The 16,874-nt window shown below is 45.6% G+C and overlaps 1 protein-coding gene across 2 annotated transcripts; it reads left to right on the forward strand.

The window, feature by feature from the left end:
* The first annotated feature begins 6,694 nt into the window (after window positions 1–6,694).
* On the forward strand, window positions 6,695–15,459 carry Acod1 (aconitate decarboxylase 1). 2 transcript variants are annotated; one of them, XM_048422015.3, is made up of 5 exons: window positions 6,695–6,829; window positions 8,793–8,954; window positions 9,624–9,713; window positions 11,218–11,423; window positions 13,480–15,459. In XM_048422015.3, the coding sequence occupies exons 1-5, from the start codon at window positions 6,752–6,754 to the stop codon at window positions 14,468–14,470; spliced, it is 1,527 nt and encodes a 508-aa protein (XP_048277972.1). In that variant the 5' UTR covers window positions 6,695–6,751; the 3' UTR covers window positions 14,471–15,459. The 2 variants fall into 2 exon arrangements, with proteins under 2 accessions (XP_048277972.1, XP_048277973.1); XM_048422016.3 differs by lacking the exon at window positions 9,624–9,713.
* Window positions 15,460–16,874: the final 1,415 nt, after the last annotated feature.

Below are 16,874 nucleotides of genomic sequence, written 5' to 3' on the forward strand. Positions count from 1 at the left end.
TCCTGTCGGTTCTTGTCCAGTGGGGATTTTTGCTTCCTTCCCACAAGCCACTTCCCTGACAGCTAGGACAGCCAAGTGGCCTTCCAAATGATAGTCTACTACCAACAGCACCTTGTCCACAGGGTTCTGGCACCCTTTCAACCCCTACCATTCCCTTCTGAAGAAGTTACCAGATCTGCTGTTAGGATAAGGGTGATGATGGCTCTGGCTACTTCTGCTAGAAAGACGCAAGGTTTAGGGACAGGAGACAGGGTTTTTCCAAACACCCTCAATACCATTTCAACCTTGAACTATTCTAGGCAGTAAGAAACGGATTTTTAAGAAGCTCAATAAACAGAGTTCAAATAATAGGGCCAAGAAGATTATTACTAAAGAGTATTTATAAAAGGCCTATGAGGGGAGGCAAACAGGACATTCAAAGCCACATCTGGAAGCAGGAACCCCATGGTTCTGTTGGTTGTTGGTAGAACTACGAAGCACACTCTGTCAATTGTCACACTATGTCCTCGACAATTTCTGATTGATTTGCACAGACAATTTTCTTCTGTGGGAATTATTTCTCTGAGAAACACTGCATGAAGCTTCCCTTTACAAACCAAACATTCACCCAGCCTGTAATCAAGCGAGTGTGCCTTGAGACTAAGTACCCATCCTTCTTACATCTGGTAAATCCAGTCCGCTCAGAGTTAACTGACCTCTAAGAGATCACTGTAGTCAGTCTGGCTATACTTTGTGTTGCCAATGCAAGTAATTCCCTCAAATGTTGCTCAATGCACACCCTCGATTGTGCCTTGCTCCCCATTTCTCCTTTGTAAGTCTTTCATGCCTCTGGCTCAGAACAATGTATGCGTGTGAGAGACGTGGTGACCAGATCTAAGAACATTTGTTGAAAGCAACAAAGCATTGAAACTTAGCCCCCACCCCCTGCCACACACACAATATGTTAGAAGCCACATTCAGATTGATACCCGATTGTGGCTTTGTGTGCTTTTCTCAGTCAGCAGGGCTAGAGAAACAATTTTTTTCTCCCCTGTGAGATTTCGGTTAAGACGAATTCCTCATTCCTTTGCGTTACCGTATTTGCTGCTAGGCAGATCAATAAGGAGGATGGTCTTTGTTCAGGATAACTCAGATTACAAATAGATTACAACAGCAGAGACCAAAACACTTCAGAAATCAGGGCCACTGTTGGGTAAATGACACAAGCATTAGTCTTTCTTCCTGTGTGCTCCATTACCACACTCTTCTAGGAAGAAGTATTGTCCCCACCTCAGCAGTGAGAAGGTCTAGTTGCCTTCCCTTTCACAGGGTTCCAACTGCCAAAGACGCTATCTGGCCTTGTAGTGCAACCCTATTTTTACCATCTGCTCCAGGCTACCAGGGAGATTCTTAGACAAGTTCTGATGTTGGGGAGGAGGTGTCAAGTCCTCCCACATCAGTGCCCAATCCCAATGCCACAAGAGTGATATCTTCCTTGGCCCTGATGTCTGCTGCAAAAGAGTTGTCAAATATGGGTTTCTGATGGCTGCTGATGGAGAGAGAATTCATCTTCCCCAGAGATGAGCATTCTAGATATTTACCCAAGATGAAATACCAAGTGTTTGGCCCTAAAAACATACATACAACAACAATACACAGACTCAGAAGGTTGCACTGATGCATTTATGCACATATGTGTGTATCAATAATAACTGAAGAAAAGGAGGTCATAAATGTGAGAGAGAATGGGGAATGATGGGAGGGGTTCGAGGGAAAAGACATATTTAAAATTTTACCTTAAGACTTTTTAATAAAAGTGGGTTATTAAGAGTTATGTCAATTTTAAAGGACAGATAAGAAGAAAATACTCAACATCTCCAAAAATAAAGGCATTGCTCTGTCATAAAAGTCAATTCCGTGCTTTCTAGGATCAAAAGGACAGTGGTCACAGCTACTTCTCATAAGCAGGCTGTTGATTTTTTAGTCCCCAAGTTCTTTCTTTACCCTGCCGGCAGCTGGACAGGCCCTCCTGGCCCAAGTCAGACACCTCAAGCACCAGCGAACACATGGACATCCATAGAAACATCAGAACCCAAGGCTGGGGCTCCAGCCTGTTCCTTAACATCTTTAAGACCAGTTGTCCGTCTGAATCAAGTGGAAAAGAAGTTTTAATTAGAGGCCCCTTCAGTCATCTGATGAAGTCAAAGAACTGTTGCTCAGAGTTCTGCTCTGTCTCGTGTTGGCTGTAAGAAATCACCTAGTGAAGATTTCATAACCAGCCCTTAGAGCACAGTCTGCAGTTTCAGAATTAGAAGAGCCCTCTTCACTAAAAATGCTCACATAAATCAGAGACCCAAATCCCTTTTCCAGTCATTTTGTACTTTAGGTATCCTCTCATGCTGAGTGTTTAAGACAATAGAGGTAGTCAAGATTAACTGTTTTGCTACTAAAACCAACACAAAAGGTATCTAATAAGAGTTACATTCAGGGACCTGGAAGCCATTGTTCCTTTCCCGCATCCATTGTCTGCTGGAGTGGATTAGGCTCTTCTACGTGACTTCCTTTGGGAGCACAGGGAATGTTCTTCTCCCTTGACTTTTCCCTCTGCAGGATGTACCCTGGTTGGAGTCTAGTCTTGGGGTTCTTCGTGGCCTCTCTGATCAAAAGGACAGCTGATTTATGGATCTTTCAAAAGGATCCCATTGGCCCCCAATTTCTAATTGATCTTGAAGGGCAAGAACCAACTATTTAGTGACTGTCATTTTAGTCTTTCTGTCTTCCTAGGCCTCCAGACTTTGGTAGCTAAATACCCAAAAAGGCAACCTTTTAGTTTTAACTTTTGTGCAACATTTAAAGAAAGCCAGGACGAAAAACAAATTTTGGTTTCCTTAAGGTTCAGTTTTACAAGTAGTTAAAAGATTGTGCGTGAGGGGACCCTATCTCTTAGTTAGAAGGGAAGATGGGGGAAAACATATTAATCTCCTGGAGAAGTTGACAGTGGGGACACCAGAGAGCTGTATTCCGCACTGTTCTATCCAGGGGAAAGTGCCTTCATATAGACTCCCTTCTAGAATCACTGAAAAAGTTGTTGAACAATTGGTGGTACCCTGAGGAAACATCACTGAGATCCAACTCCAATGCACCTCTAGGCTCCGTCATCTGCTCACTGCTGCATGAGAGTCCCCAGGGGCACTACAACACTCATCTCAAATGCATTGCCATAGAAAATATCAAAAGACACCCTGAGAGTCACCAAATTCAAGTCAACGAATCCCACCCAAGTCTATTACAAAAAGCAACCCACCAACACTTTAGATATGTGAAAAACTGAAGAAGAGCAATGAACCCCTTGTAGAAGAAGTTTTTAGTTTGCCAGTTCTTGTGAGGGTTCCAGACCAACCCATGCCCTCAGTGGGACAATCGACAATTCTGGTCCCGAAAAAAAGGCATGTGACAGCCAGCAATCAAGAGGCCCACATGGAAAAGTGGTCAGGTGTCATTTGAAAAACAGGCAGAAGAAAACAAAATGCAGCTCTCTGCCCTGAACACCTTGGCAGGTAGCCCAGCCAGGTTTGGTCAGTAACACCCTGGTGTCCTTCCTGCCGGAAAACTTCAGTTTCTTCAGCACCTCGTCTCAGCCCTTCATGGTGGACAGCGGATTTCCATGAAAGGAAACAAGACCAACATTCCTCGCGGGGGGGGGGGGGGGGGGGGGGGGGGGGGGGGGGGAGTCAGGCTCACCTCAGCAAGCCTGACCTCTGTCCCTGAAGACCGACAGCTGTGCTAATCACCCTGAAGTGGTTTAAAGAGTCCTCGTTTTGGCTCTAAAGAACTGCAGCGGAGCACAGATGCTCTCAACAGCAGGAGCATGGCCAAGTCCACCCCACTCAGTGTCCCCAGAATGTCCTGTGGATTGCAATGATTCCTGTTAACTTCCTACAGGTTATCCCATTTAATGTGTGTTGAATGCCCAGCCTCCACCAGCTAAGATAGCTAATTCTTCAGCCTCCGATTCTTGACTTGTTTATCCTTCAAAATTAAAGTCAATGGACAGCAAAGGGCAAAGCTAGGAAACCTGTTTAGCCATGTTGGATCAATTCAGAAAGAAACTGAAAACCCAGGTAGCAAAGCAGATGCTCTGAGCTTCTTGGGGGCAGCAAGATTCCAAACGAGGTTTGAAGTGTGTGTGACAGCTCTATGCTCTCAACAAGTTTCAGGTGCCTAGGCCGGAAGTTACAAATAGCCCTGAGCTGTCAGCAGGCTTCGGGGTGACAGCGAAAAGTCTGTTGGCAAGTATTACAGTTTGACAGCTCTTGAGGGTCTTTGGGGTGCTAGCCGACATCCATCCCTGGCAGAGCAATTCTGCACGGTGGTTACTGGCGGGTAACAGGGGTAGCACTTCTCCTGTCTCTGGCAGGTCTAAAAGGCTGGAGCTGCAGATTTCCACAGGTCTGAAGCTGTGTATCATGGAGGTCGATAAATTCCCTTCTGCAGCCAAAATGTGGAGCCTTGGGGGCCGAGGGAGGAACCAGTCTCCCAACCTCCAGCTGCAGGTAGAGTCCTAGAAACTGATCAAGTTCCCTGCCTGGGGCAGAAGCCTGCTGTGTGGCCAGTTTACCTCCTCTCCCTCAATCCTTAAAGACAGGCTTCTTCTCTGGAGAATGTCTGGGAGCCAAGCTTCCGGCCAGGTGAGGAGCCAGCTGGGAACAGGTTTCCATCTTCAGGTTCCTGCAAAGAGAAGGAGCGTCTGAGGGCTGGGACACAGGTCAGAACCAGGAGAGTTCAGGAAGTCAGAATCCAGCCTGGCTGAGCACCTGGCTCCAAAGCCTTCCTCCTCTCCCGCCTCCAAGGAACAATCTGTAAAGGCTGGTTTTCCAGGTTTCTCCTCTACCACACTGACCAGGTGTCCCCCGATTGACCAAATGTGTGTGCAAGAGAAATAAGAGGGGGCCAATAGGGAAAGAGCTGTCACACCTAAGAGTTCAGAGAAGAATGCTGGGTCCAGCAAAAGTTCTCAATGTCTCATGGTCCATTTCCTACCATTGCTCTTCCTGTGAGAGTGTGTACAGTTAGGGCTGATTGATTTTGCTTAGTAGGTACATGTGGGGTGAGGGTAATTTTTTTATAATTTCCGTATTTATATTATTTTCACCCCTCCTCCCCCTCTCCTTCCAACTCTGGCCACAATTCTTCACACACTCCTCACCTCCTCGTTTCTTATTATTGATACACACCATGGCGGTTGAAATGAAAATGACCCCCATAGGCGGTCATTTAGAGGTCTTGTTAGAGTTGGGGTGGCTTTGCTGGAGTCTCAGAAGCTAAAGCCTGGCCAGTGTGTAACAGTCCCTTTCTGCTGCCTGCATATCCAGATATAGAACTCTCAGCGACCCCTCCGGCACCATGTCTGCCTGCATGCTGCCATGCTTCCCACCGTGATGATGACGGACTAAACTGCTGAACTGTAAGCCACCCCAATTAAATATTTTCTTCTAGAAGAGATGCTGTGGTCATGGTGTCTCTACACAGCAATAAAGGGCTAACTAAGACACATACACACACACACTAGATAGATGATAGATAGATAGATGTATCACATATATTTATAAAAATCCTAACAAGTCCACTTAGGGTTGCTTAACTGTTCATATTTTTAGGGTTGACTGTTTCTGATTGGATAATATCAGAGAGCTCATCCTTGGACAAAAACAATATTCCTTCTATCAGAAGCCACTGATTGCCTATAACTCTCATTGGGGAGAGTCTTATGGAATTTCCCCATCCATCAAAGCATGCATGTCAACCTGTGTTATTTGTATGCAGGTCTTGTTTGGGCAAACATACTGTTGATATTTCACGGGTGCAGCTTACCTGCCTTGTCTAGAAAACACTATCTAGCAGCAGGCATGCTGGTCCTCTGACTGTTACAATACTCCCTCCCCTTTCACCATTGTCCCTGGGCTTTAGGCATAGGGGTTTCATTGCAGGTATTCCACTTAAGGGTGGGCGCTGCACACTCGTTTATTCTTTGCATTTTGACTAGCTGTGGATCTCTGTAACAGTCTCCATGTTCTTCAAAGGGAAGCATCTTTGCTGAGCAGTAAGAGCTATACAATCTGTGGGTATAAGGAAAAGTATCTAGGATAGAGCTAGAAGATACAACATTTAGAAAAACTGCAGTAGAAGGTTCTCTTCTGGATTTGTGGCCTCACTGGCCCACTGGTTAGTGACTACTTTTGCAGTACCAGGCAAGAATTCCCTTCAGTTAAACAGGGTCGAAGTCCAATGAGACACATTCAGGGTGGTGTTTTTCTTTTCACATCATTCCCAGACTGACTGCTGATAGTGAGCTATGAATGTGCAGGCCATTGTAAGGGACTCCTAGCCCTTTATGATTCTGGGGCCATTTCTACCTTCATCATATTTGTGCCTATTTCCTCATGATAAACTTCCAGGAGTGGCGTACCTAATAAAGAGTGTGTGTGGTCTTCTGTTATACGGTCTGTAGCACATATGGACAGATCATTCCTTTTTAACTATATATATATATATATATATATATATATATATATATATATATATATATATATCTGGAATCATAAGATCCTGGCTACTATACAGCCTCCTGTGAGCTCAGTACATCATTACAAAAGAAGTTCAAGTGAGGTCATTTGGGAAGTGTTGAAATGGTGGAAATTCCATAGCTACAACAAAAGCAAAAGAGTAGAAGGTGGAGGGAAGTGTTGAGTATAAAGGCACCCAGCTGGTACAGATGCACAGCCGGCAGCAGCTCCTCCTGCAGTTCACTCCCGAGCCAGAGCTCCCCCTCCAGAACTGCATGATGCTCAAGGTATTGTTCCATGGCTGTAGCTTGCCTAGTCTGCTTTCCTGGTTGGGTTCTTCCTTTCTCGGTCAGCTGATCTTTAACCACTCTGCTGCAGAAATGGCATTTTGACTTTCCTCAGAGTCTGGGCAGCCTAATAAGCTGGATGTTAGCTCTCATCTGTGTTTACGAATGAGAGACACGATCCCGTTACTTACTCCTAGCAAGGAAGTAAGTCGTGGTAAGCTCACTGAATCTCAAGCTCTTGGTTTTATACGGGTCCTCTGTGTGATCCAAATAGATTGGCTCTCCAGTGCTATATCGGCTGTGGCATTCCCGTGGTCTCTGGGTAAGCTTGCTGAGTCAGAAGCCTCACTCGCCGGCTTGGCAGTTTAGAAAGGAATGTATCACGAGTTCACAAGAGCTCCTGGCACTTGCTATTAATTGACCCCACGCTCCGCTCTAATCTATACGTTAGTCACAGCGCTTCACTGAAAAGATGTGCAAACGCCACTTTAAAGTTAAGCACACCAGCAAGATATCCGACATAGAGATGAAGTGTGACTCAGAGATCTGAGCAGCAGTGATCCTTCCCCTCACGCTCTCTCCCTTCAAGGTCAGGGAGGGTGGGTTGTTCTTCAGCTCACTGAGCACAATCAGCACCAACAGGGGAGCCCACTAGAAGGCGACATGAGCATGGCCTTCTAATGCTGTAGAACCCACACCTCCGTTTCTACACTGGTGCCCCTCACCTAGTCAGCCATCCAGTGTTCAAGTGGTACTTGGAAATTAAGACAGCAGAGTAGTAAGTCAGTTGTTTTCCCTCCTTCCCTCTCTCTTCTGCGTGGAAAAGGTTTAGCAAAATATTTACCAGCGTGAAAAGCAGGATTATGGTTTTCCTCTGCCCTAAGCAGAAACATCCATTGCAGCATCCTTTGCTTGCCCAGCCATTCCCTCTCCTGCTTTCTCCTACTCTAAGCTCCCTTTGTTTTCTGTCAAGGCCCTAGAGATGCTACAAATGCTCCATTCTTTTGAAAATGACAGCTTTCATCTGGCCGGTAAATCTGAAGACTCTGAGAATGGGGTTAGGGCTGAAGCAGGAGGATTGTCAAAAGTTCAAGGCCAGCCTGAGCTAGATAGTGAGTCCAGGCTAGCCACATAGAAAGAGCCTGCCTCAGAAAAAAATAAAATAAAGTAAAGCTAGTAGATAGGATAGCAAAAGCGGAAGATTTCCATGTAGGCGCTGGTTCTGTTTCGGTGACTCTACTTTGACAGTGAGCCAGTGTGAGAGACCGTAAACCCTTTGGACTCCTTAATCTGATAAGTCCTCCAGCTACCATTTGTAAGCAGTGAATGTTACAGTCAGAGACAGAAAAGAAGTTAGGCAATAGTGTGTTCTTCAGACGAGGAAAGGGAAAGTACTGAACAGTTTATTGCAAGAACTCCCTGCTCGCGCTCGTCGTGCGGTGACACACCCTTCCAGCCGGAGATTTTGAGCTGTCTTCTCCTGTGAAGGCATGTGGGAACACAAGTGTGACTTGTGCGCTGAAGGCCTTGACATGGAAAGGACTTGCAAAGTCCTCTACCTACCACTTAAGAAACAGATCGCCCGACCCTGTATCTGTATCTGGTTTATGAGCAGAGGCAGACTTCCTTCCACATACAGTGACCACAGAGCACACTGTCCTTCCACCCTCCCGCTCTGCCTAGGCTCCGCTTCACTATCCTCCATCATCCTCTGTCATTGTCATCGGCTACACAGCCTGCGTTATCAGCGTGACCGGGCAAAGCACTTAATTATTGCAAATTTCCACATCCTCATGCCTCACGAATAAGTACCTAGTGCACACCGCTTTTCACAAGACAAACTCAATCACATCAACCAGGCCTCTTCTCACAGAGCAAAACTTAACCTCAAGGTCTCTTAACAAACGGAGTGAGTGGATTCAGAGCAGAGCGGAGCATTGCTCTAACCTTCTTCTCTTTGAAGTCTGTCACAGAGAGCTTTGCCAGCATGATTCACGGCTTGAAGGTGGACCACCTGACGGATGGTGTCATTCAGAGGAGCAAGAGGATGATTCTGGATTCTCTGGGCGTTGGTTTCCTGGGAACAAGCACAGAAGTGTTCCACAAAGTCACGCAATATAGTAAAGTAAGCAGTCCAAAGTTCTCTTTCAGGATGAAAACAAGCGTGTGCACAAGCGTGCTCCAGAGGTCTCTGCCTGTGTTCAGCTCACCCCACCCTTAGTCTGATTGCATTTGATGCATACGGCATTGCTCCGTGCATGTTTGTGAGTCCCTCTGCTTCATCCTATGACTTTTGAAGTTCGGTCCTACCCATTACTAATTCAGGTCCAGCACCATTCACTGGTCATGTCTCACAGCTGTTTACTTGTATGATTAAAAGTACTTTTCAACCCAGAAATCTTAGAAAACACTTAGCCATGGACAGCTTCTTCATGCAAGTATTCTCTAGAGAAAAGTCCATTCAAGTGCTCTGAGCAGAAAGCAGGGATCTCTGTGGGAGGCAGAGCAGCCCCTCTCAGAAGGGCCTACTTGATGTAGACAGCTAATCTGCCCCATCACATCTCCCACCCCCAGTGTCTACCCCAAGACCAAATAAGAGCAGATGCAGCCTCGCCTGACTGGAGCTTCTAGGTTGTGACTTGTATCTAAACAGATTCATCTCATCTCCCTTATAAGCTAGGCTGCCCTCTTAGGGGTTTGGTGAGGCCTGATGCCAGGATACCTCAAGGATGAAGGATAGCTCTTGAGACGTCAACTCTGTATTGTTGCCTTAACTGATTTTCTTCTGTCCCAGATCTACAGTTCCAATACCTCCAGCACCGTTTGGGGTCGGCCAGACTTCAGGCTCCCACCCACATATGCTGCTTTTGTGAACGGCGTTGCTGTAAGGAAGCTCACCAGCCTTTTCTATAATTAGACCATTGCAACTTCAGAGGCAGGAAGATTATTTACAATAAATTTGAGGTTCAGCGATAATTGAGGTTGAGCCATCTGGCATGCCCTACCCTTTCTCCTCATGTTCATGTTTCCACAATAAAATGGAACTTTTCCAACAAATTATAAAATAGAAAAAGTAGAAGGATCTAGATTTAAAAATACCAATAAGGTATTATAATTCTGGACTTTGAATGGACATAGCAAAAATACATGATGTATATGCAATCCAGGATCCAGACATAATGCCTTCTTGATGCTTCTGTTGTGGGCCCCAGTATGTTTCTGTACAGGAATGTTCTCTTCACTTAGTTATTTGGGTTTTTATTCAGAAAGAAACAATTACCGTGCGGTGTCTCTATTTTCTCAATGAAAATTTAGAACCTCTCATCTAACAGATAATTTTCGTGTTATTTTCTGTGTGTCAGGGAAAGCCTACAAGACGTAATATAGATATAAACATGTTGGTATTCAAGAGATATACTAACTAATTTGTGGGAACAGCATTTCAGAGTAACAAAACTCAACCCACTGGCATGGCAATAAGAAACACCAGTCACATCAGATAGACATAAATATCTAAGTGTAAATGAACTTCTGGTTATTACTAACTGTTTCATATCTGGAAAAAATAAATGACTAGAATAAAAATGGAAAAACCTTAGGGCATAAAATAACCGTTTGAAAATACAGCTTAACAGGCAATGTAGGTTTGAGAGTTCTTTGCTGTTCTTGCAACTTGGATATAACTTTTAAATTACTTCATGACAGAGACACAAAAATATATGGCCCAATGTATAATAAATGATATTAAATTTTTAGTGTGACTTGTTTAAAGGGTGAATGGAGAAGGGCAGAGCATCCTTGTGAGGGAGGATGTAGATCTCTCCAGAGCTGTGGTTTCCAGGGCAGTCACTGGCTCCTGCCCATGGTCCTGTCTTCCTCTGTCACCCCACAGTGAGGTTAGGAATCACAGCCAGTTAGTTACTACTGGGCAGGGGGCCTACTCTTAAGTGTGGTTAATTTACCCAGTGAGACTCCATTGGAGAAAACTAATTTTTCCTTTGCTAACAATGTCAAATTGTATATCTCGTTTTACTTCTCTTTTTTAATTCTAGTTTGTTAGGTTTTTGCGTTTGTTTATTTGCCTGTTTGTTTGCTAAAGAGAGAGGGAGAAAAGGCCTGAAGTTGGGTGGGTTGGGAGGTGGGGAAGACCTGAGAGGAGCTGGGAGAGGGGAAACCATGATCAAATATATTGTATGATGTATGATTTTTTTCAATAAAAAATAATTAATTAATGTTTTCAAAATTCACAGTCAATTTGTAGGGTGTAATTTCAGATAATGGAGCCCCAAACCTCTCAAGGTCATTACTAAATTAAATCCTCAGCCAGTCCAAAAGCCAGGGCATTCAAGGGCATTTCTGAGGGGGGTTGTTTGTATCTGTTCATGCAGGTTCACTCCATGGACTTTGATGACACATGGCACCCAGCCACCCACCCTTCTGGGGCAGTCCTGCCCGTCCTCACAGCTCTATCAGAAGCCCTGCCTCAGACTCCAAAATTTTCTGGCCTTGACCTGCTGCTGGCATTTAATGTTGGTATTGAAGTACAAGGACGGTTAATGCACTTCTCCAAGGAAGCCAAGGACATCCCAAAGAGGTATAGAGACTGTGCCCGTCAAGGAGAGCCACACTGCCCTCTGTCTGTCAGTGATTGTCTATGCAGAGCTGTCTGACTTAAAGGCTGGCTCTGTGACTGTTATTACCACTCCAAGAGAGGCCATTTTCAGACATAGAGCATGCCCTATGTCTATACAGAAAGATATGATTTGTAAATGATTGTGAAAACTTCCCTTGGGCTTGTAAAACCAAGCTAGCTACTAAGACCATGAGATAACTTGGAGGTCTGTTTGTCTGTGTTTTAATAAATAAGGCTCGCCTGGAGATCCGGGCAAAGCAGCCAGAGTAGTCAGCCATACAGGCCAAGCGGTGGTGGTGCACACCTTGAATCCCAGCCCTAGAGAGGAATAGAAGATGAGGGGAAGCAGGTCTCAGCTCAGTCTCGCTCTGAGGATTCATGGAGGCAGGATCACCATTTCGGTTTGAGGTAGAGGTAAGAGCTAGTGGCTGACTGCTTTGTCTTCAGGAAAGCCTTATTAATTAAAATACAAATAATATACCAGCATAAGGTGATCCTTCTCACGTGCACCCAGGAGTATTCTGGGGATCACTGGACTCCTCTCAAGCTGGAGTTACAGGCAGTTGTGAGCCGCGAGTTGTAAGGGCTTGGAAACAAAGTCAGGTCTTCTGCAAAAGCAGTACATGCTCTTAAGTGCTGGACAATCTCTCCAGCCTCAATACTTTTTTAATTGCATTTTTCTTCTCTGAAATTTCTATAATTTATTCATTGTATATTGGTCATATCCTCTGTCCCCCCACTTCATCTTCCTCTTAGTTGAACATCTTCTTTTCTAATTTTTTTATTCGTGACCCAAAGTCCAATTCGGGCTGCCCATATCCACATGGGTAGGTGGTCATCCGCTAGTACCACATCCTCCAAGGAGAGCGACTCTCTCTCCCTCAGCAAGTCATCAACTGCGGTGTTTCTCCCATTGGGGTGGAGCCTATTGCCCCTCCCCCATTGGTGCAGAACTTTGACTGGCTTGATCTTGTGTAGGTCTTGTGAGAGTGACCCCAGACCCCAGCTGCTGTGAGTTTGTGTGTGCGATAGACATGCCCTGTCTCGAAATCAACATTGTACAGCTCTCTTCCCATCTGCCAGCTCTTAGGTGATTTCTTCCCCCTCCTCTTTGAAGTTCCTGAGTCTTAATCATTGGGAAGTAGGTATAGAAGAGGAACCCATCCACAGCTGAGCCCTCCCTCAGAGCTATTTATAACCAGCGCTTTGGCAAGGTGTGAGTCTCTGCATTCACCACCGCCCCCTTCAAAGAGAAGCTTCTCTGGGAGCAACACAAATTTATAGGCATTAACACAGATATTTAGGATGCAGTTTAACAGTATTACTATTTAGCCAACAACAGTAGGTTCCAACCCACTGCCCTTCCCCAGGATCTGCGTCATGGACTTTGAGCAGGTTTATAGTACCAGGCGTACAATCTATCCTGTGAAGCGACCGCAAACCAGATCTGAAAGCAGTTGGTGACTCCCATTATTGCACCAGTGTGTGCATCTTGTCCACGGATCGCTTAGTGTTGTAGCACGCGATGTCCAGTGCTGGATCTGGCTGTCTTTTCCCTCACCCAGCAGCCTAAGGAGCACCTTCTGTGACTCACTCCCTTTCAGAGAGTTTCCTGGTCAGTCTGAGGTTGGTTTCTCTGGGTTCTGCATCCAAACTGAGTGATGTCTTCAGCAATAGGATCTTACAATATGGCTACAATTGGTAACCAAGAGCAACAGCAGTAGCTTGCATTGTTTGGGGTCTTTTTGTGTTAGTAAATGAAAACCTCAGTGACAGGCAAAAGACACCTCCCTAGGAGTTGTTGGTCAGAGGGTCCACATATGAAAGATAACATTCAGTATTTTGCTTTCTGGGCCTAGGCGAACTCACTCAATTTAGTATTTTCCACTTCCATCCATTTACCTACAGATTTTAGGATTTTGTTCCTCTTTACAGCTGAGTAATACTCCATTTTCTATATGTACCACATTTTCCTTATCCAACCACCACCAGGTGAATTCTCGCTTTTGCCTTTCAGGTTCCATCCTCCCTCTGTGGTGGGAACTTTGGGAAGTGCCGCTGCTGCATCCAAATTTTTAGGACTCAGCTTGACAAAGTGTCGGGAGGCCCTGGCTATTGCTGTTTCTCATGCTGGGGCACCCATAGCCAATGCTGCCACTCAGACCAAGCCCCTTCACATCGGCAATGCAGCCAAGCATGGAATGGAAGCCACATTTCTAGCGATGCTGGGTCTCCAAGGAAACAAGCGGATCTTGGACCTGGAGTCAGGCTTTGGGGCCTTCTATGCCAACTACTCCCCCAAAGACATTCCAAGCCTGGGTTCTCACATCTGGCTGCTGGATGAGCAGGACGTGGCCTTCAAGAGCTTCCCAGCACATCTGGCTACGCACTGGGTGGCAGACGCAGCTGCAGCTGTGAGAAGGCACCTTGTGATTGCAGACCGCATCGATGCTGACCGCATCGAGAGGATTGTGCTCAGGATCCCCGACGTCCAGTACGTAAACAGGCCCTTCCCAGACTCGGAGCACGAAGCTCGGCATTCCTTCCAGTACGTGGCCTGTGCCATGCTGCTCGATGGGAGCGTCACTGTTCCGTCCTTCCACAGTGAGCAAATCAACAGGCCACAGGTGAGAGAGCTGCTCCAAAAAGTGGTTTTGGAGCACCCTCCTGACAACCTGCCAAGCTTTAACACCCTGTACTGTGAGATAAGCGTCACCCTGAAGGACGGAACCTCCTTCACCGAGCGCTCTGACACCTTCTACGGTCACTGGAGGAAACCCCTGAGCCAGCAGGACCTGCAGAAGAAGTTCCGAGCCAATGCCTCCAGGATGCTGTCCAAGGACACGGTGGAGAGCCTTGTAAAGGTGGTAGAAAGCCTCGAGGACCTGGACGACTGTTCCGTGTTGACCTCGCTTCTGAAAGGACCCTCTGTCCAAGAGGAGGACTCAAAACTATCCCACGTGTTCTCCTTCCCTCACACAATGTCACCCAGGCTTAGCAATGTCTAAACAACTTTGCACCGGAGGAGATTCAGGTGTTTGCTCTGCAGCTCCAGCCGCCCAGCAATGAACAGAGCAGAGTAGAGAGAGAGATGAGCAGAGATATGTGTATTTGGAAGGAGTCTTGTCCTATAATCTTGAGAGACCCTTTCCACTACCTTCCAGATAACATTCAGGAAACAGCACAATATCTTATGTGTATTCACAAGGGTAAAATCTGAGTCCCCTGCCATCTGCTTATTATCTCTCCTGAGTAATTGTTAACCCTGGGAACTTCACAGATGTGGAGGGAATTGAACCTGCACGCTGCTGGCTGCAGGTGGAGCAAGCTCTGGTCTGGGCCACCGCCCGCCCAGAGAGGATAGAGACTGCCAAACCCTCTCTGCAGTGGCTGATTTGAGTGATCTTTTTCTTTCCACACGCAGTCCTGGGTTTATAGCCAAGAATTCCTCTGCTTCAGCTCCTCTACTAAAGAGATAAAAGACAGTCTGATATGGGGCAGGGAAGTGGTTTGGCATAGGACCCCCAGTTTCACTCTGTTAGCTCCGAAAATTATTTTGAGAAAGTTTGACAGATGAAAAGTCAGAGATACAATAAAAATGAAAAGGGGAAAGATGTTGATGAATGAGTAATGAAAATGTTAACTATAAAACATAGAGATGCCACATTAGCAATCATGGTGAATGTGTTCTGAATTCCTGGTGTTTCCAAGGAAAGAATGGAGCTCTTAGCTTCAGATGGTGACTTGCAAGCATCTATGTGGAAATGGGCTGGGTAGCTGAGAACTTCAGCAGACTACATGACTCCCCAGTTCATAGGAGGAGAAAAATATAATTGGAAAACTGCCAATCCAAGGGAGGAAAAACAGAAGGGGGAAATAAATACAAAGGCAGGATGTTTGGAAATCACCATATAAAATGATAGAATCTTGAGTTTATTTACAATTCAAAAAAGTTAACAATAAATGTCCCAGCTACTCAAAAACAAAACTGTTAGAACATGGTTTCATTTTTTAAAAAAAAAAATGCTTCGCAGTTTTATTGATGTTTTATTAATCACTCAGTTGAAGTACATAGTTCAAGGGCATTTAGTAAATCTGTGCTATCATTGCCATAATTGAGTTTTGGAATACTACTGTTACCACTAAAAATATTCCTTCACATATAGTTGACATAAAGCCCCATGCCCATCTCCCCTATTTAGCCCAATATAAGCTTTTAAAATATGGTTTTGTCTTTTCAACACATCTCATAAAGATGGAGTCCTTAGGTAGTCGGTCATGTGTGCTTGGTTTCTGCTAACCTAGTTAAGTGGTTTGGAGCATCTTCCACTTGCAGATCAGTTCTTTATGCCTTTCCTTGCTGGTGTCTTTGTAAGGTCTATGGTAGCTTGTGTTTGGAAACCTAGAGTCTTCAAGGAAGATGGATAAATGCAAGCCTATTACTTAATTAACACATGATAGTGAGGACTTAGTACCAAGAAATGTCCCTAGTACAGGTGAAAAGACAATCAACAAAACAGGTCTAACCTCCTGTCCTCATGAGTTTGCAATCTAGTATGACTGGACAAGGAACCGCCTTTGTGCCCATTCTGGCCAGGCTCCACTTCCTGTTTTCCTGTCCAGATGTGCTTGCCAGTTTCCAAGGACTGAACTGTGTTCAGGGTTCAAACTAGGAGAGCCTTCCCTAACACAATTAAAGACAGTAATCCCTGGGCTGTGATACAGCCTGGGAACCCTTAAGAATGTGGCTTCCATCTCAATTCAAGCAGAATCCAGAATAGAGCAAGGCTAGAGGGGACTCAGCGTAGGTAAAAGGTCAACATCCTTCCAGGGGATGTTGCAAGTGTGTGCAGCTTGAGCGGCGTCCTTTCCTGCCCACAGAAACTCACCCACAACTGCTTGTGTTGGAAAACGTTTTGTTCATCCTGTCTTCAGTCGTATGGAAGATGAGAGAATAGAAGGTAGTTGGTGACTCCCTGGATAAAGTCCTCGCAGTAGAGCCTGAGGGTGTTCTTTGTTCAGAACTTCAGCGTCCGCAGAGAAAGCCAGGCATGCTGGCCTGCACCCGTAATCCCAGTCCTGCAGAGACAGAGAGCGGAGGATCATGGGAGTTCACAGGCCAGCCAGTTTAACCAAGGCAGTGAGCTGCAGGTTCAGTGAAACCATCCTGTCTCCGAAATAAGGTGGAGAACAACAGAGGAAGCCAATTCCTGACCTCCACACACTTACACATGCACACATGACACATACATGGATGGAAAGGGAGGGAGGGAAGAGAGGGGGAGGGAGGGAGAGGGAGAGGGAGAGAGAGAGAGAGAGAGAGAGAGAGAGAGAGAGAGAGAGAGAACAGCACATGAATAGTTGACAGGAAGTAAGAATTCAGTATATTTCCAAAGCAGTTGAGGTCTTTGC

This window comes from Myodes glareolus, chromosome 12 (genome assembly GCF_982192425.1).
Source record: "Myodes glareolus chromosome 12, mMyoGla1.1, whole genome shotgun sequence".
NCBI lineage: Eukaryota > Metazoa > Chordata > Mammalia > Rodentia > Cricetidae > Myodes > Myodes glareolus.